The following is a 21,429-nucleotide window of genomic DNA, read 5'->3' on the forward strand; positions in this document are numbered from 1 at the left end:
TTCTGAACCAATCAATTACTGATGGCTTCTAACTCTCAACAAAATGCAGCATGTTATTATACCTCTGACAGACATACAAAAACTCACTGCTTTCCACCTCCATCTTGCTTTATGAAAATGTTAAGTCCCCCCAAAATAAAATAAAATTTTAAAGAGGCAATAAAACACATTTCTATATCCACATACAGAAAACTTATTTCAAACCCACTCTACACTCTACCACAAATGAAGCCACTTCCTTACAGGAAGTCTGCATCCAACGAGTCCCATTTCAATGTTCAAGGAGGATATACTGAGAGCTTACTTACTAACCAGAAACATCTCACCTTCTGATCTTGCAACCACTAGACATAGTAAAGTGGTGTCCTTAGCCTATAATATTCTCAAGTGAATTCCCCACTCTTTCCAAAATGAAACTATGCTAGGATTTTAATGTTGAGTACTAAAGAAGTATGTTCTGAATGTCTACATAATTTGTCTTCCAATTACCAACACAGGATAAGTGAGTGGGGAGAAAGAAAGCGTGCATCAGCCCCAGCTGACAAGTCTTCTGCCAACATGCAAGAGTGCACAGAGAAACCATGGTCACAGCACACACCAACAGGAAGGCTAAGCACGAACTGCCGCCAAATGTTGCAAGAACACGTTGTGTTCTTCCAAAGCAAAATTCAATGTATCTCAGGCAATTTTTGCTTTAAAAAAAAAAAACTTTGAAAATATTTCTAGAAAAAATTGAATGTACCTTAAGAATGGTCCTCTATCAGTTAAGAAAAAACACGGGGCAGACCTTTTATTGCTGGCTCATCACTTTCCCCTTCAGATGAGGTTTACTCACATCCATGGGAATTATGAAAATGGACAAATGCCCACTATATGAGTTACATGAGAAAGGTTGGCAATCTACAGCTCAATAATCCAACCATTCATTCATCATATATTTATTAGATGTTTGACATCTGCCAAGCATATGTTAGGCATTGGGTGATATAAAGAAAATATTTCACAAAAAGACAGTTGAAGTAATAATGCAGGCGGGGTGCGGGGGTGAGGTGTATAAAAGAACTAATCCTCAGGCTAAGCTAGGAAGAATTTGCTTTTGCCACTTCACTGTCTTTCCCCCTCCTCATCCTCGATGTCCTAACCAATCATAATAAATAACAAATGCCGGAATTCTGAGATTCTAGGCAGCATTACTGTTTTGTTGCACTGTCCCAGGGGACACTTTACTGTAAAAATAACAAGACCCACTCTACTCCCCCTGCAGGGAAGAAGCAAAGAGGCAGAAATGTGGAAAGGCTGCCACCTCTAGATTAACTAAGAAGCTGATTAATAACATCAAGAATGAATAAGTAAGCCAGTGCTTATTTCTTTATCCCAGCAAAAAAGCTGCTAAAATGCATGTGATATAAAACCAAAAAAACACAGCTAGTACTATGAAATGAATGAAATGCAAATTAACAGAAAAAAACAACACAAAGATTTATCAGAATTCCCATCCAGTCATCAAGTGTCTTTTGTGAATAAAAGCAAAAGTCTAGAGCAGCAGTTTTCAAAGTGTGGTCCACAAATCCTAGGGTCATGAGACCCTTTCTGTGACCCTATCACAACAGATTGAATGTAGAAACAGGCATGAAAATACAGCTATCTTCTATTAAGCCAAACAATAAGATAAGCAAAAATGTAAAGCAATGCCATTCTTCACACTAAATTGTGTTTTGGGAAATATGGGTAATTTTCATAAAAGTATTCAATACTTACATGTAATAGGTTTATAATTGTTATTTTAAAATGAACTTTTAAAAAATTTCTTAGTTTTAATTTCTAATATAATAAATATCAATCCATATAACCCACACAAACAAATACTCTTTGGAAACCTCAGTAAGCTTTAAGAGTGTAAGGAGACCCCTGTGATTAAAAAGTTTGAAAACCACTGGTCTAGAGTTTACATAAATGAAAATAAAATAATGCTACCACCTAGTGGCATAAACCAGATATTGCAATACTTGGGGCCTTCAGAAATTTAATAGTTGGGGCCTTCAGAAATTAAATATCACATGTGCAATGGAAATCTACTTTTCAAGCCACTTCCCAAAATACATAACAGGATTCACTCTAAGGATTAACTATGCTTTGACCTTTAAAATTTTTACAGATCTATCCAAATTTCATGCACTCCTTACATTAACCATGCAAATTTACTATCAAATACTTTGAAAACATCAGGATGATCCTGAAAAATATTAGGCTAAAGCTAACTAAATTTAATTAAATGGAAGATATGATTCTGTAGCAAAGAAATGTGTTCCTCTAGTTGCTGGTGCTTTCCAGTAACAGTTACATTGCCAGGGATATAAGTAAGTGCAGGCTGATAATGACTTTCTAAAGGTATGTATGTACAGCTACTATTGTAGAAATGTATCAAGCACCTACAAATACACGACTATGAAATAAAAAACTTATATTAAATTAAAATCTAATTCCATTTAAAATAATGAAATTTTCCATCAGGTGTTCATTCAGTGCCAAAATGTGTACATACTACTCACCTAACATGGCATACTTAAATTCAACTTTAATTCATACTCTTTTGCCTGAGAAACATGGAATTTTCTTTGTAAAGCTTATTCAAAGTACCCATGATAAGAAAAAACAGCCCTTACCCCAGTCCTGTTCATACAAGGCTTGGGAAAGGCACCATGATTCACTTATTGGCATGTGTGGATGCACAAAAATAAGATGTTTTGTGAGACTTAAGACTCCAAGAAAACTCTGTTACATAAATTATCAACAACTAACAAAGCACTTAAATACACATGTGATTTTTGTGTGTTATACAAATATGCATAAATCTTATACATTATTTAAAAATAAACTCTATCTTAAAGGGTCCTTCAAATAAATGTTCCACTGAATGTCTTTGGTATATCAGGTTTATACTATACAAATGAAAAAGAAACTTATTTCCTGCACAAACACAACATGACAATAAAAAAGCAAAGAATGTTGTGAGTTACTCTACATTTTAAAATGCAGACAATCATAAACCACAGAACTTCAGCAAAACAGCGTACATGAAATGGAAACAGGTTTTACAAAAGTCAGTGCGCTCTGGAAACTTTCCTAATCTGAGCAGAATATTTTATGCATGTTGCACAGTTGTAGGCAAGAACATTTTAAGGACGGGGTGTTAATACTATGATATGGGTTCTTTTTTGTAATGGCTATATTTAAATCTCTTAAAGGTAATTAACAAAAAAGACTAAAAGTCTATGGGGAAGACTTTATCCAGAGAAAAAATTCAAGGATGGAATAAGCTGTATTACAAAGTTGTTACAGTATTATTCAGAATAGTGAAAGTAGAAAATAATCTAGGTGCTGATCAACAGGGAGATGGTTAATGATGTACATGCATTCTGACAAAGCCATTAAAATGTTAGTACTTTAGCAACATGTAAAACTACTCCTAATATAATGCTAAATAAAGAAAAAGGAGCATACAAAATTATATGGACAATTATGATTACAATCGTATAAAATAAGGATTGAGAAAAAACTGGAAGTGTATTGAAACAACAGCAACGTGCTTTCATTTTCTCTGTTTTCCAATTTTGGGGTAATACACTACATTAATGATTAGCCAGCTACTCTACCTCCTATCTTAGGTAAAACATACACACACATGCACACAAAGAATACCCAAGATCTAGCGTGAACTTTAGCAGCATTAACATTCTGCACCGGTGCTGCATTGAAGAGGTAATATTCTAGACAATTAGTAATAGTACCTAGTACCTAAAAAAGTACCATCACATACTTAAGTTGAATCACCAGAATTCTCCAAATTTAAAATCTGGTTACTTGAAGATATGACCATCTGTTTTTAAGTAACACCTAGAAAGGAATACTATCAACAGTTGTAGTAAAATGGTTGTAACAAATATATTTATTTTTGGTTTTCTTTATTCACTGAAATAATTTTAACAAAAGTGCTATAGTATTGTACTTCAGAAAACATGCCTACCAGTTCCACTGTAGAGCAGAATAAGTACTACAAGCTGATACAGCATCAAGTAGGCAGGTTACCATATTCCCATAGTCTTGGTATTTTATGACAGTATTATTCTTTTTAAAATCAGAGACACTCAGATTTCCTTTGTCCTCCAACATATGAGAATCATCACAGTTTGTCTAGAAAAACTATGAGAAGCAGTGCAATAGACTGTTTTCTAAGAAAAGTAGTGAGGAATGTATTTGAGCCACATTTTGATCTCCAGAATAAGTGAGCCCCCAAAAGTAGCCATTTGTCTACTAATATCCACATGTCAAGAACTGCTAAATATATGAGTTAAATTTTTTACAATCAAAAAGGCATTAGGAGAGTTCAGATCCTTTGATAATTATTTTATGTAGACACATTTACTTCTAAAAACCTTAACAACCACAAACTTTAATGTTAGTGTTTCCTTCACATGGCCAGCTCTTACGTGTTTTTTAGCCTTTGAATTTTAAATCTAAGAAAGAAACATTTAACAGAGCAGTTGAATTCTCCAAGAGCCAAATGATGTTTATAAAAATTTATGAAAACTGTATTTCCTTTACAAAGACCTTTTCTCACTTTTAGTACCAAATTGGGACTTTTCTGTCAATTGGCAAATGCATTTTATATTTGAACTAAGAATCACATTATATTAGAACAATTCTGTTCAGACTCAACTAAAGCCATTAGATGAAATTCAGTTGATGCACAAAACTAACTTTCATTATAGATTTAAAGGGCAACATCTTCAATATGGAATCAGTCTGTTACAACTTTCTATCATAAACCTCAATAATTATGACTACAAATATAATTTTGAAAATATCTATAAAAGCACTCGTAACTGTGTTATCCAAAGACTTTCCAAAATAAATATATCTAGTAAATAACTGTAAATCTTAATTCTCTTTAAGTATTTATTAACTTTAAATATTTTGACAGTATTAACAGATAAGTTTCTCAACTTATAGGCTATGAAATATTACAAAATATAGTTTTATGAAAATCACAATTTAAAGACAAAATACATAAGAGGTACAATCTACCATGCATAAAATAAATATGGTACAAAGATATATTGTACAGCACAAGAAATACAGCCAATGTTTTGTAATAACTATAAATGGAGTATAACCTTTAAAAACTGTGAATCACTATGTGGTACAGCTGAAACTTATGTAATATTGTACATCAACTATACCTCAATTGTAGAAATAAATAAATAAAGACAAAATACATCTGTGCTTGGAGAAGCAAGAGAAGGAAGGCTGTATTACAAAAGAGTTGACTGGAACAGCAGCCTGGGAAATTTTTATCCTACATATGAATTAACTGTATATTTTGTCTGCCTTTTCATCATGTGCCCCTTTTTACTTGTTATTCATGGGTTTCTACCTCCTCACCATATGCATCTCAATTTTAAAAGGAAATGTAATCCCTGACCGGCATTATTTTCTCTCAGCTGGCTACAAGAGTCAACAAAAGCAGTCTTAAAAATGAAAAGGCTTGACATGAGAAGCTGAGACTTTGCATTAGGTTTTCTGCTCACGGAAAGCAAACCTGTTTAACAGCATCTCACGAGTCTCCAGCTGCTTCAGCAAAGTCTTTAGAGATTATAATCTGAGAGATTCTACCCATTAATGCTCTCTGAAGGGAAATCTTAGGCTTTTGGGGAGCACATGTCTAAATTTCCCAGCCACTTGTCAATAAAACAACTATAAGGAGATGAGGAGATATTTACGAGCACAACCAACTGCCTCTCTCATCCAGACCCATTCCTTTCCTTAAACCTTACAATCTGGTTTCTAAAATAACTTCTGAAGCTGCATCCTGGGAATCAAATCCTCATGCAAATTAAAAGACATTTAAAAAAATCTTCATCCTACCTCCCCCACTTTTGGAAATGCCTCCTATATTCCCCCAGAAGCATAAGTATCCGCAATTCCTATGACTTCTCAGGTTACTTTTTCTGTTTTCATTTATGTCTCTTTGCCAAACTCAATATCTCTGTGTTAAGAGCATAGGCTCTGGACTCAAAATGCCCGGATTCAAATCCTGACTATACATTTACTCTCTGTGGGTGAATGTAAGCAAGTTACTTAACTTCTATGTTCCTAGGTTTTCTTGTCTCCTTTCTTATTTGTGAAATGAGGATAATAGTAATACCCAAGTCATAGAAATTTTGAGGATTAAATACAAATACATACACAAGTGAATACGAGCAAAGCATTGATGACAGAGCCTTGCATAAAGTAAGTCTGGCTATTAGCAGCAGCAGCCGCTAAGGCTACCACCGCTTCCACTACCAGTAAAACAATCTTTCAGAGAAATCAGCCTCTTCTACAGATCGAACCATAGGCTTCAACCTTAGGCTAACGACTCCTAAAAGATGCTCCGATTTTTTATTTCCAAATTCCTACAGGTCAATTCCATCTGGAAACCTCATGATAGGCCCAAATTCAAAGAATCTAAGCAAATTCACCACTTCATTCTATTCCTCAGTGTCCCCATTTAGACTTCCTATTCTGACTTCACCTGATTCATTCGGCCTCCTAACCTTAAAACTCTGGCGTCATCTTGGACTCCTACTTTTCTTCTGCCCCTCCAAGTTAACTGGATACCAAATTCTGCAAATTTGACTCTTCCTCTCCTTCCCAGACCCACCATCCTAGTCAAGGTGGCCAAAGCTCTCAGTTCCCAAAGCCTGGACTTCTACCCTTGCTTTTAAGTTTGACTTTCCACTTCATTTCTTTTCCACCTACAACACTGGTTTCCATCACATTATGCTTTCCTATTACTGGTTTCCTTGTTTACCAAAGTCTAAACTCAGCTACTCACTTTTACAGACTTTAACAGTCAGTTCCTTCACAATCCAACTTCATTTCCCACTTCAGCAAGAATGGTTTCCAGTTGACACACACACCCCCCTATGGTCACTGGGCCCGTTTATGATCTTAAATGTGAAATATGTTTCTCTCTGTTTAGGCCCATTCTATTCATTATCTGAGGCCCAAGTCAACTCACATCCTCACTAACCTGAAGGCACCAGTTCACCCTGCTCTCTCCTCTTTCTAGCATCTCTACTTTCTTTCCGAGCATTATTCAGTATCATACCTTGCTGAATACTGGTCTCTACACTTTACAGTCTAGCATTTATTGGGTCAAAACATAATGCAGTTATGTATAACACTGAATTATTCCATCAGTCTCTTAAAAAGCAGACTACATCCTATACTTTTTATTTACCCTAGAGCATCCAAAAGGTAGCAGTTATTTAATATGTACCATGCTGTGCCTACTTGGGGAGTTTCAAAGTTGTAAACCTGAATTTTGATATTCTAAGGCAGTGGTCAGCAAACATTTTCTATAAGAGGCCAGATAATAAATACTTCAGGCTTTGCAGGGCTATACATAAACAGGCCAGGCATGGGCTGCATTTTACCCATAGGCCATAATTTACCAACCCCTGCCTCTTCCGAGGAACAGTCCACAGTGTCTTTATAAAGAGTCTCTACAGTTAAACATTTTTATCCATATTTAACTAATTTTTCTAAATGTTGGCTGTTCAAGCACTTTACATGATTTTTGATTTCTAACATAAAACAAGTAACCCCTGAGTTCTTACCAGCTCTTTCAGATTTTTCTTTCTGTTCCCGTAATTCCTCTCCCTGGCTAGTCATCTGCTTGATGTGACTACGAAGTTGGGCAATTTCTTCTTCTTTGATTTCCAGGGTTTCATGCATCTGACGTTTTGTCTCTGCTATTACCATCCCCTAAACAGAAGTGCAGACTCTAAAGCGTTTGCGTAACAAAACTGCATTATCAATAGCACATATCAAACTTACTTTAAAGGGCAGAAAACATAATGTCTCTTACTAAGTACAGCATACGAATTATTTTAGTATTTAGTATTTAGTTTATTTAGTATTTAGTCTGTGTCCTGTGTATATACTACACTATATACTACAATAACTTCAGTTACCTGGCATATCAGGGTATTCTTAATATAAAAAATTATTTTAATAATAACTTTAATATTTTAATTATTAACAACACATTTTAGTTAAAAGATTTATTTTATAATCTTTCTATAAATGTTTACTATAATTTTCCCTATCTTAGTAAACAGTTTATATTCAACAAAATATGACCTTTAGTACTTGGCTCAGAACCAATCATGAACTACTATTACTGAACTGCGCTGTAACATGGGGAAAGTCCCAGAGGCTGCTGAGAGTATAAGGTTACTGCTGCCACACTGGATGGACCAAGACTGCAGTACAGAGCTACCTGGTTTTTCTCTTTCCTCTTGTGACAGTGTCTGGTCCCAACACCACTCCTTATTACTGTCAGTGAGGCATTCCTCCAATTTGCTAATTGCTACTGTCTTCCCACTCTCTGGATAATCTACACAAGAAATGAAGGTCGCTAGGGGGAAAATATAATCAAATAGTATATATTAAATCAGTCATTTGCAACTAACAAAAAATGGGTGGTTCAACTTGTCTCTTGAAACATAAGACTCTGTGACAGCTATTTTATGATATTAAGCAGAGTATTACCTTACTTCCAGGGTTTGTCAACCCTTGCTTTAGGGTATGACTCTTCCAGATGGCTAATATTAATGAACAGATTAAAAACCAGGTAAGTGGGGCATTATTATACAAAATTCCAAAAGAAAATTGTGGGCCTTCAGTTTCTTCAAAAACCAAAGCACAATGGAAAAGAGAGAGAGAGAGAGAGAGAGAGAGAGAGAGAGAGAGAGAGAGAGAGAGAGAGAGAGAGAGAGAGAGAGAGAGAGGTGGAATCTATAGATTAAAAGAAGTCTTAAGAGTCACATCAACCAACTGTAATGAAAGAACCTCATTTGGATCCTGATTCATAAAAATGGAAAAGAAATGTATGGGACAAAAGGGAAAATCTGAAACTGTCTAGGTAGTTGACTGTACTAAGGAATTGCTATTAAATTTTTAGATGTGATCATGATAATGTGGTTATATTTTTATTAAAAAAAGACCTTTATTTTAAATATCCATTAAAATACTTATGGAAGAAATAAGATTTCTTAGATTTGCTCTAAAACAATCCTGGGATGAGGGTACTGGGGGCTGGGAATGTACAGATGAAACAAAATTAGCCAGATGTTAACTGTTGAAGTTGGGTGATGGGTTCACAGGAATTCCTTTTATTAATCTTTATACTTTTGTAAATGTTTTAAGTTTTTCATAATAAAAAGTTTTTTTGTTTTTTTTTTAAAGAGGGCCTTCATGAAGTTTATGGAATAGAATCCAGCAAAATGAATAGGATGAAAAAATTGCCAATACATTTCAATAGCAGAACAGCTCTAACATGTTCTTAATTACATGGCCACTTAAAATACTGCAGCTATAAAGTACCATATTAAAGAACACGGTGGATGATGTGGAACTAACTGGAAGCTACTTTTAAAAAAAGGACCCAAGAACCCGGTGCTGAAAGGCTTTGGTCAAAACTGTTTTGCCCATGAATTTTTTAGCTGTCTTTGCTGCCGCAGCTAAAGTTGCTGTTCCAACTCTAAACTGCCAATCTCACCTATACATTCTAAAGTTTATTTGAAGAAATTTCTGTTTACGCTAACATATACATTACCATTTCTTTACTTTTTAGGCAATTTATCTGTGAGATTAATCTGTTTCCATTATATCTGAAAGACAATGCTTATATCATTCACATTTAGTAATGTCTTAACTGTAAATAATTTAACTTTTCTCTAAAAAGTAGTTATGTTCTGTAAACAAATTTCTTTTGCAACAGTATTCTAATCTATAAATCAAAATGCTGACTGGGATCAAGAAATCACAGATTCAGCTTCACATGATACAAAACTAATGCTAATGGTTATATAAATCTAGAAGTTAAAACAAAAAGATTTTTCATGGAAGCAGCTGTAATAATTTTGGAAAGCAGAAGTCTGCATGCTTCCAACTGCTTCCAAAAATGAACTGGGGTGCCCCTTGACAAATTTTAGTATCATAAGTTTTGTTGTTTTACCTTATCTTGTTCAAGCTGTTCAATTAAGTTCTTTGCATCACGCAACTGAGTGATAAGTTTAGTCTTCTCAGCCATATGAAGCTCCTAAAAAAATTTTAAAAATTCATTTCCATCTCTAATAAAGCTTCTCCTCATATGAGAACTCTAAACATTTTCTCTAATTTGAATACTCCTACAAGTCTAATAGGAGAAGAGAACACAGGATGTGTCCAAAGGATGGTAAATGCTATGAAGCCCAGGGCACTCAGGGGCCCTTTCCGTGCTGTCTACGGAGGAACGGGGAAGGCTTTCCAGAGGAAATGCAGGCCACGCTGGGGCCTGTGGATCTAGCATCACAGGGCTGCGTTAAACCACAATCAGTTTCTCTTTTACCTTCATCTTTTCTAGTTCTTGAAGTCTTTCATCTAGTTGTTCTTGCAGGGCTTCTTTTTCACTGGTTAACAGCATACATTGTTCCTTATGCGACCGAATGGTTTCCTTACAGCGCTGCAGTAGATTCTCTTGACGCTTAACCCTTTGCTGAAGTATTTCCAGTGTTTTAGCAGAAGCTCCATCTCCCACTATTAATAAAGCAGCATAAGCAGGGGCAGTCAGTGAGGGATCTAAGGGCTCCCTGGGAACAGCTACTCTGTTAGTGCACAGGACTGTATTCTCATTCCAACACTCTGTTATACTCTGAGCCAGATTGAGAAGAGAGGGGTGCCCTTCCAAACCTCTACTCTGCCACTATTTGTGTGATCTGCAGCTGAAGAAGCTACGTAGTACATTCACCTCTTCTTCTGTGGTTCAACCCCAACCCAAATGGCACACAGCACTCAAGAGTTAACTAATGTTAACTGAATCCACCCTCCTTCAAAGACAGTTTGATGACCTCTTTTGCTCTTTACAAGTGCCTCCCATTTCTTAGCGCCAATCCCCAAAGGATCACTAACCTACTCCTTCCAAAGCATTCTAATCTCATCCAGAGAGGAGTTCTGGCAAGTACAGCTTTCTCCATCTCCTTACATTTATGACATAGCCCAGGGGTGTTTCAGGAGCCCTTACAGGTTGGTTGCTCAGATAAATGGCTGCTCAGCACCTTACTCCAGCACTGGCTGGACCAAAAGTTTATCACAAATCTCTTTGTGATAAAGCTAGTAAATAAAAAATGGGAAGTTTACTAAATAGGTACCATAAAGCCTCAAAGAGTAGGGAGGGCTACAATTGGATTTTAAAACATAATTTAATTATTCCTTCTTTTACAATTACAAAGCAAATAATAGGGCAAATATTGGCATCTTTGATTGTAGAAATACGTAAGCAATAATACTTAAAAACTAAAAGAGACAAATAATGACAAAGAGCATAGTCCTTAATCTTGAACAGACTTAACGTTTTTCTATGAAATCTAGCTACTGCTATCAGTAAAACAGTATAATATAATGAATTTCAATTACAATGAAAATGTGGTGCTACTCACAAACTTTCAAGTGTCAAAACAATTACTCACTTTCTCCTGGAAAACAATAAACAAAGAGCCCAAAAAAACATCAAAATTCTTGCATCTGCTAAAAACAGGTCCAAAATGGAGGCTTAAGCTAAGCCTTGCATCACCAAACGGAGACTTAATTACAGTTTCAGCCTCTCCCAGAAATGGAATCTGAAACCAGTGCATCAGGAATCACCTGGTCAACACTAGGGAGGTCACATGCCTGACAGACCCCTGCATCCCCTAAAGGAAAGGGACCTTGTCACAACTAATCTACTTTTTGCTACTATAACTTCCTTGTCCCACTCCCTTCTGCTTATGAAAGTCTTTCATTTTGTACAGCTCCCAGGAGCTCTTTTCTATCTGCTAGAAGGGGTACTGCCTGATTCATGAATGGTCTAATTAAGTCAATAAGATCTTTAAAATTGACTCAGTTGAATCTTTCTGGAAATATTAGGGTCAGGGACACTTTAGTTCTACCTCAGTCCATGTCTACTACTTCCTGCCCTAGAATCTCTCACCATCCTCCTCTAGTTTTTAACCTAACCTTCTGACAAGCTGAAGCTTACCTACTGGCTCTACATCACCATCTGTGTTCTCTTTAGTGACGCCTTCAGCCTCTGGTTCCATCTGCGAGAGTGGTTTTGGTAAATCAGCATTCATCGGGCCATTTCGTAACCGCTGTTTCAGCAAAGAAACCTAAAAAAAAAATGTCCTTCATTAGAAAAAAACCAAGAGAAACTTTGGCAGTAGTGCTTTCCTTGAAACAGAGAAGGAATAGAGTAAAAGATACCCTTTTTGCTATAATGGGGGAGGGGGGGAAATCAAAATAAAAAATTTACTCCCAATGCTGCTGATTTTGATATTTGCTATTTTCAATGATACCTTAGCCAGAAAATACAATAAATCAAAAATTATCCTTAAAATTAATTGAGGAAAAGCAAAGAGTTTTAAAAATCGGCCATTTTGTGACTTCCCTGGTGGTCCAGTGGTTAAGAATCTGCCTTCTAATGCAGGCGATGCGGGTTCGATTCCTGGTAAGGAAACTAAGATCCCACGTGCCGCAGGGCAACTAAGCCCACAAGCTCTGGAGCCAACGAGCGCAACTAGAGAGAAGCTCGCACGTCACAACGAAAGATCCTGCGTGCTGCAATGAAGATCCTGCACGCCGCAACTAAGACTCGATGCAGCCAAATAAATTTTTTAAAAGTCCATTTTTTAAACATCTGGAACCTATCAGATATCCCATCAAAACCCTTTTATTTTTCTTTATCCAAAAATTCCACACTTCTTTTTTTACCTGAGTCTGAAGGACACTGATATACTGATCTTTTTCCTCTAAAGATGCATCGAACTCCTCCTGGAGATGTTTTTTTGCTTGCTGGTCCATTTGGAGCTCCTAAAATGTAAAGGACTCATAAGCAGTTTTCAGTATATAACAAAAAATACAAACCTGAAATTTTCAAAGTTTAAAAACTGATCAATCCAGATTTGCATTACTATTAAGGTAAGTTATCAGCAACAATAATTAAAGAATAATCAGCATTTAAAACATTAGTACTTACCCCAACAAATAATTCTGTTCCTTAAAGAATATGAAAATCCAAGAAGCAAAAGTATACTTATAGATCTGTAATCACTGCTGAATTGATAATTATGTAAAGAGGATTAAAAAAATTAGTTACTTAAGATGAAGGTAAAATTTTATCCTACTTTAAGACATCTTACTGTTTGTGCTATCTTATATTCACTTGATCTAAAACTGAATTGTTATATACTAAATAGATAATCAATAGAACCTTCCTCCTCCCAATACATGAAAGTGATCAATAGTCAAAATCAGAGGCCTCCTCAAATGAAAAGGCTGACCTAGTTGATCACCAAACAGTGAAATTTCAACTTCCTTACATGCTGCTTTCCTTAAGTCATTAATGAGCCTCCCTAACTAAATCCAATGGTCTTTACCTCTCCACTATACCAGTCACTAATAATCACCTCCTCAACTGAGGTACCTGCTTTCTGCGGCTTCAGGGCGCCTACCTATATTCCTGTCTCTCAGAGTTTCCACTGTGCCCTTCACTGATTCTCTCGGCAATTATCCCTCTGGGCTCAGTTCTGTGTCCTCAGGGCTTCTCCCTTACACTTGCTCCATTAGAATGTTGCAGAATAACACCTGGAACATAGTGGATATCCCATCAAAACCCCACAATTTTTCTGGGATTCCTACTTTTCTAATTCTCTAAGCTCAAAATATTCAAAGTCACATTTTACTTATCTTTTGTTGACCTCTGCATATAACCAAATTCTTTCATTACTTTCTCTACAATGTTTAGGTCCTTTTTCCACATCCAAAACCATAATCCCAATCTCTAATAATTTTGATGATTAATTTCCTTTAGTAGCCTTCTAGAGAGAATTCTTACCTCAAGTCTACCTCTGATTTAATCCATCCCTCACACATTTGCTAGAAATCTTTCCTCAAACACTACTTTCAAGGACTTATAAGCAATGCCTTCTTGAATTGTTTCAAACTTACTAATTCTCAAAACACTGAGGTACTAACTGTCCTCTACTCTTCCCCACACCCACATGGCCCCAAGATCTCAGCACATTTACTATTCCTCTCACTACAAACTCCTGGCTTGACCTCCCCCAGCAGTAGGAGTCTCCAAATGCTGGCCTTCAGATCAAGACATGTTTTTCTTAGATCCAAATTTCTTTCATCTGAACAACTGTACTTTATTCTGAGACTGTGTCCTTCCTAACTTTTTTTAATTATTAAAAAAAAAACTTTCTTGTATGAAATAATGACAATAAAAGAATCTGGTTCTTTTTCTCAATGTCCTCACTTGAAAAAAATAAAAGTAGCCTTATGACAAGTCTCCTTTCCCCCATTTCTGGAAGGAACTGGAAGGTAATTAATTTCTCAGTCCCTGAAATCCAAAAGTCTGGAAAGCACTGTTCCCCCACCCATGACTCTGCACAGGCCAATTCTTTAGTAAGGACCAGTTGCACATCTCCTTAATAGCAATGCAGTCCTTTACTTTCTTTACAATTCATTTCTTCCAAATAATTTTCTACATTCTACCATACTAGACTCTGTTACATGGCATCCCTACCAGCCCACAAAAACTTCTCAATTTATATTATGATTTTCAGGTTTTGAACGTTTTCATCTCCTCATCTTAGGGTAAGAAGTCCTTGGATACAACAAAAGCATCTTTTATTTTTGGCCTTGCCTCATGACTTGCAGGACCTCAGTTCCCCAACCAGGAATTCAACCCAGGCCATGGCAGTGAGAGCACTGAATCCTAACCACTAGACCACCAGGGAATTCCCCAGAAACATCTTTTAATCATGTCCCCTTCTCCCTCCTCCTGCTACATTAGACTATTCAACCAATAAGTACTCCATAAACAATAAAGACCACAGTTATAAAGGAACTTAAGAACTGTCAACTTATATCCTGACTACAGCCCACAGGCTGGCTAGCCAGCTGTCCAGCACCACCATGATAGAGATCTCACTAGCTCCAGAACTAGACCCTAGTATCTGGGGTTACCTTCCACTTTCAGGAAGTTCTGATTAGACCCTTGGGGTCACTAAGAACAAATCTAGGGTGTGAAGAAAAGGGAACCCTCTTGCACTGCTGGTGGGAATGTAAATTGCTACAGCCACTATGGAAGACAGTATGGAGGGTCCTTAAAAAACTAAAAACAGAACTACCATATGACCCAGCAATCCCACTACTGGGCATATACCCTTAGAAAACCATAGTTCAAAAAGAATCATGTACCACAATGTTCACTGCAGCACTATTTACAATAGCCAGGACATGGAAGCAACCTAAGTGTCCATCAACAGATGAATGGATAAAGAAGATGTGGCATACACATATATACAATGGAATACTACTCAGCCATAAAAAGAAACGAAATTGAGTTATTTGTAGTGAGGTTGATGGACCTAGAGTCTATCATACAGAGTGAAGTAAGTCAGAAAGAGAAAAACAAATACCGTATGCTAACATACATATGGAATCTAAAAAAAAAAAATGATTCTGATGAACCTAGGGGCAGGACAGGAATAAAGACACAGACGTAGAGAATGGACTTGAGGACACAAGGAGGGGGAAGGGTAAGCTGGGATGAAGTAAGAGAGTAACATAGACATATATACACTATGTGTAAATGTAAAATAGATAGCTAGTGGGAAGCAGTTGCATGGCACAGGGAGATCAGCTCAGTGCTTTGCAACCACCTAGAGGGGTAGGATAGGGAGGGTGGGAGGGAGACGCAAGAGGGAGGAGATATGGGGATGTACGTATGCATATAGCTGATTCACTGTTATACAGCAGAAACTAACACAACACTGTAAAGCAATTATACACCAATAAAGATGTTAAAAAAAAACAACAACTAGGTCTGCCTGTAATTCCACCAACAGATGTCAGGAAAACCACACAAATAAAAACTATAAGAATTGATCCCTGTTCTTGTAGCTTGGACTGGTTAATTTTCGCTGTAACTAATGTAGTAGATATGAAACTACCCAAATACATACAATAGTTCTGATAAATATGAGAGATTTAGTTACTCTTCTCAAAGTACTAGTCACAACTTACCTCTCTTAACTCTCCAATCCTCCGAAGTGCTTTATCCTGACTCTGACTTAATATACCCTTTAATTTAAAAGGAAAAAGAAGCTGGTTCAAACAACCACATGACATAGTAGTGAAAAGCAAGTTCAAAAGATCACAAATCATTGAATTTTATCTCCAACACCCTTTACTTTTGCAACTATGCAACCCAAACTCTCTACTGCCACCTAGTGGTAGAATTATGTAATGTCGAAATAAAAATCCATAAGACAATTCACAGAAACACAAGCAAGGTACTCACAGAATTTAGGAATAAAATGACCTTTTGAGAATGAATTTATGGAATATTAATAGTACAATGGATTAAATGAGAACTACCCCCAATTTCTATAGACCACATGTCTAAGAAAATATTAAACTAAAAACTTTATTTGTAATAATCTAATTTTCACACTTGTTATGGACAATTAGAACACTGAATCAGCAATAAGTAACTGGTGTTATCATTCTCAGTTGATTATATTCCAGACCAAAGCCAGAAAATTTAATGTCGTACTCAAAGGAGACTAATATTTATGGCAGATTCGGTATTTTAAAATAATGTACACGGGGAAATTAATTTTACCAAATCTCACTTTACAAATAACTTCCTGGTTCTATAATTAGTGTCTTCAGTCACCAGAAGAGCTATAATACCTTCTTATCTCCACACACTTAACCAAGGGCTTTACAAGCAGCAGCCTCAGGAAATAGAGAGGATGCTTATTTTTGGACCCTGATATAATAAGAAACAGAGATCTCTGCAGGTATTTAAAAAGTAGAAGGGAAAGCTTCGAAGTTGTATGTCTCTTTACCACTAAAACAAAGATGCACCCTGCACAGTGGCACACCAGGAATGATGCTTGAAAGAGGCAAACATGCCTTAAATCCAAACCTCTTACACACTGCAGGGATCCAGAACTCAAGGAAGCCCATCCCTACCAGAGGTTAAATATCTGAGATTTCTCAATCATTCTCTTTATCAAAATCCCCAATGGTAAAACAGCTGAAATACTTTGGTCATATGAAGAATTATTAAAAGTGAGTGTTAGAACTATCTTATTAAAAGATCTTTTCTATTTTTAAAATTATATATGAATCAATATAACAGCCAACAAATCACTTACTTGTAGCTTTTTCTTCTCTCTCTGAAGAGTCTGATAAGCTGTAACAAGCTAAAATAAAGAAAAAGTCACTAATAACATCAGTCATTCCTACATAAATGCAATTAATTATTCTAAACTCTGCTAAAACATCTCATTATGAAAGTCAGAAAATAAATCAAAGCAATCCTTTTATAGACAATTCAAACTAATTAGATGTATATGCAGTTGAAACTAAATAACACAGGAAATGTATTTCTAAAATATAAAATGTAATGACTCTATAAAGAAAGATATTAAATCTCCATTTGATTTCACCTTACACACACACACACACACACACACACACACACACACACACACACACACCTCTTTAAATTTCAGTACCTAACTTATAGGTGGGGATTAGAGACAACTTGCTTAAAGGTTACTCAAACTGTGGTCACAGATCAACACCATTAGCAAAAGCATCACCTGGGAGCCTGCTAGAAACAGAAATTCTTGGGCCCCACCCCAAACTAACTGAATGAGAAGCAGAGGGAGGGCGGAGGCAACAATGTGTGTTTTGACTAGCTCCTCAGGTGATTTTTTGCTTTGGGCCGTAATAGACCATGTAACTGATCTCTAAAAGTTTCTCTGGTGTAGGACCTGTGACTGTGGCTCTATGAAAATCTGAGGGAAGCAACTCACAACCAACAGAGGAAAACTGCTATGTCAGGTCCTAAAGAGATATTTAACCATTTAACCTAAAAATGACATTTAAACATTCTAGCAAAACTTGATGAAATTACAGAGTAATAAACCTTTACACCTATAAATTATATAGCATTTCTCATCGGAAGGCTAAGCACATGGCTCCACCGCATTATTTGGACCCACTTTAGAGGTGCTAGTGGGCTCTGAAGAGACAGGTTGCAGCTTCAGGAGAAAGCACTCCCGATTCTGGCCTTGCCATTTTCCTTGGAAGGCTGCTGTATGCCCTCGAATGTGTCTACTGATGTCTTGAGTCAAGAGGCAGGCAGCAATGGAAGGCGAGTCCAGTGATAGCGATAAGGATGTAAAAAACCAAAATTCGGCCTTAAACCAGGATCTCCCCTTCTTATTACTTAAGACCAGTTAGGAAACCGGTACTCAAGGTGGGGGTGAGGGGTGGGAGGAGGAGTGGGAGTGGAAGAGTAACACAACAATCAGATGGCACTTACAGCACTACCATCCTAGGTACCTACAGTAGCAAGGAAAGGTGGAGACAAAGACGATGGGCTCTTTCCATCCCTAAAATGCCGCACAGCTTTACCTGAGGTAGTACAGAATAGCGGAAACAACCAGAAAGACCTAGAATCAATGCAGAGTCTGTCAACTGCTACCTGTGTGACTATAAGCAAGTTACTTAATCTCTATGAGTAACTCTCTATGAGTCCTTAATCTGTACTCTGCAAAACAGAGCTAATAAATAGCTACTTCACAGAGATGGTGCAAAATTTAATGGCACCATAAACAAAAAATGCATCGTGTCTTGTACATTTAAATACTAACTATACGGCTGCCCAAGCTTCAAACTTAAAAGTCATGGGTTAGTGAAAATAACGTAAATCTAAACAAATAAATTCAGGACCATTATTAACTTTGACAGAAATAAAAGATAAAATTTTTTTAAAAAATTTAAAGAAAAAAGTTGCCTGATTCCACATGTGCCTTATGAGATACATGGCCTTAATGCCCTGTGTACATCTCTGGGTTCCAGCTAGCCAACAGATTTTAACCTAATAATTCTTTCCTATTTTGTCAGCACCTTGTACTTTTTTTTTTCTTATTAATACAGTATTCATTTGTCTTCCCTCTGTCAAACACTGAGCCAAAAAAAAAATGGGGAGGTACAGGAAAAGGAACATACAGGGCAGACGAGACACGAGAGAAAGAACTATGGGAGGTGGAGATGGCTCCTTCACATGGCGAAGAGGATGAGAAAGGCCAACATCAGGCAAAAGAGCCCCATGGCTACCGAGAGCGCAGAAGCCCAGAATGGCGCAGAAGAAGAGCTGTTGCTTCAGAGAAGGGTTCCTGGCATAACCAATGATGAGGCTACCAAACACAGTCCCAGTTCCAGCCCCAGAGCCAGCCACCCCTACTGTGGCAGCCCCAGCTCCAATGAATTTGGTTTCCGTGTCAATGTCCCTTGAAATGGCACTGGTTTGGAAGGTATGGCTAGGAATAAGTGAGGTGGTCAGGGGACTCGGGGCTGCCAAGCTGCTGTGGCTCTCATCTGTCAGTGTCTCCTATTGTTTCAGCATCACTGTAGACAGTGATCAGCTCAGTAGTGCAGAGGTTCTCTTGATCAAGGAGGAGGTGGAGACGAACTTGGCACAAGCGTACGTTTTCAGATGAGAGGCCACGGCAGGAGAGCTGGCCCCAATGCAGAGAAGACAAAGAGGGGAGCACTTTGTACTTTTAAAAAGATATTTTATATATTTCATCTAGGAGTTTTTTTGGTTGTTTTTGGCTGCAGGGTAAAACTATCCATATTACAGCCAAATTGGAAATAGAAGTAATAGCTAACTTTATACTCTAACCTTGAACTTTATTATTCATTAATTAAAATTAACTACAATGCTGATTTATCAGCATTAAGACAATAAAACATTACGGGTTTTTTTTTAATTTTATTTATTTCTGGCTGTTGGGTCTTCGTTGCTGTGCTCGGGCTTTCTCTAGTTGCAGTGAGTGGGGGCTACTCTTCGTTGCGGTGCGCGGGCTTCTCATTGCGGTGGCTTCTCTTGTTGTGGAGCACGGGCTCTAGGCATGCGGGCTTCAGTAGTTGTAGCACGCGAGCTCAGTAGTTGTGGCTCGCAGGTTCTAGAGCACAGGCTCAGTAGCTGTGGTGCACAGGCCCAGCTGCTCCGCGGCACGTGGGATCTTCCCGGACCAGGGCTCAAACAACTATCCCTTGCACTGGCAGGAGGATTGTTAACCACTGTGCCACCAGAGAAGCCCATGGGGTTTTTTTGGTTTTTGTTTTTTTTAAAAAGGAAGCCACGGGCAACTTTGTCCAGAAAGGCTTTCTGGAGAAAGAACATTTTAACTGCACAGGACAGCGAGGGCAACTAATACAATCAGCCCAAAGGGAAGGCGCCATGTTTCTAAAGGAACGAAAGGAGCGAAGGAGCAGCACCACTTCCTTCCTCTTAGACCAAACATTGTCAAGGGGTCCAGCAGTTAAAAGATTCACTTGAGGCAAATTGTAAATGTAGGTCCAATGAGAATGCACCAAATGTGCACATATCTGGGGTCAAAAATAATGGAATCTGGTTGGCAGAAGAGGTCATTTTGGAGCCACAACACTTAAAAGATGAACAAGGGAAGGGATGTGAGGAGGAAAGACAATGAACTCTGAGCTGGGTGTCCAAGCAACCCTGGAGAGAGGGGCACAGAATGTGAGGATCAAAAGGCTACGGGCAACAATCTGCTCCAAAATTTTACTAACAGTATTGTCAAAGGGCCTCAGTACCACTGAAGGTCTTTAATTAGATATTTCCACAAACTATCCCCCATCAGTATCCAGCGTAGCCAGGGAATTGACAGTTCAGCCAATGACAGGCATAAAGGCCAGAGAGTAATATGAATTAGAGAATATGGGGAGGAACTTTTCATACCAACAAAAAAGTCATGCTCCTACCTCAGAACATTTTCCTTTGTAGCCATTCAACCTTCGTTCCATTCTTCGCAACCACTGGATCAAATGTTCTTTGCTGAGACTGTCTAAATTCCCTAGTGAATCTTCGGTCTCACTCTCCATATCAGAGGGTGGATCAAAGGTGGCAGCAGAAGAGTCCAGGTCAAGTCGATTCAGGGACTCTCTAGAAGACGTTCGTACCAAAGACTCTTTAGAGGAAGATCGGAATAGAGATTCCTTCATTGGACTCCGAAACAAAGACTCAACGGAAGGCACCCGGAGTTGGAGCTTCTGTGCAAAAGACTGCATGTCACCTGACTGCAACCAAAACGCATCAGAACATGTGGGTTAAAATACATATTTAGACTTCTATAATTCCCTAATCACCAGCAATAATCTATAGAAAGCTAACACATTTAATTTATATTCCTGACATTTTACACAATACACTGTTTTCTGAAAAACAAGAGACACCTGTTTATT

The 21,429-nt window shown here is 37.5% G+C and overlaps 1 protein-coding gene and 1 pseudogene across 1 annotated transcript in view; both read right to left on the reverse strand.

Annotated features, from left to right (window-relative positions):
* Positions 1-21,429, reverse strand: part of GOLGA4 (golgin A4) — a 106,284-nt gene that overhangs the window by 45,561 nt on the left and 39,294 nt on the right. The window contains exons 5-12 of the mRNA XM_060162372.1: positions 20,950-21,264; positions 17,304-17,351; positions 16,162-16,218; positions 12,838-12,936; positions 12,107-12,236; positions 10,442-10,629; positions 10,070-10,153; positions 7,665-7,812 (exon numbers count right to left, since the gene is read on the reverse strand). Coding sequence (XP_060018355.1) covers positions 7,665-7,812; positions 10,070-10,153; positions 10,442-10,629; positions 12,107-12,236; positions 12,838-12,936; positions 16,162-16,218; positions 17,304-17,351; positions 20,950-21,264 — 1,069 coding nt within the window. The remainder of the gene's footprint in view (positions 1-7,664; positions 7,813-10,069; positions 10,154-10,441; positions 10,630-12,106; positions 12,237-12,837; positions 12,937-16,161; positions 16,219-17,303; positions 17,352-20,949; positions 21,265-21,429) is intronic.
* On the reverse strand, positions 19,152-19,723 carry LOC132528060 (ATP synthase F(0) complex subunit C2, mitochondrial-like; annotated as a pseudogene).

Source organism: Lagenorhynchus albirostris, chromosome 10, assembly GCF_949774975.1.
Source record: "Lagenorhynchus albirostris chromosome 10, mLagAlb1.1, whole genome shotgun sequence".
Taxonomy (NCBI): domain Eukaryota; kingdom Metazoa; phylum Chordata; class Mammalia; order Artiodactyla; family Delphinidae; genus Lagenorhynchus; species Lagenorhynchus albirostris.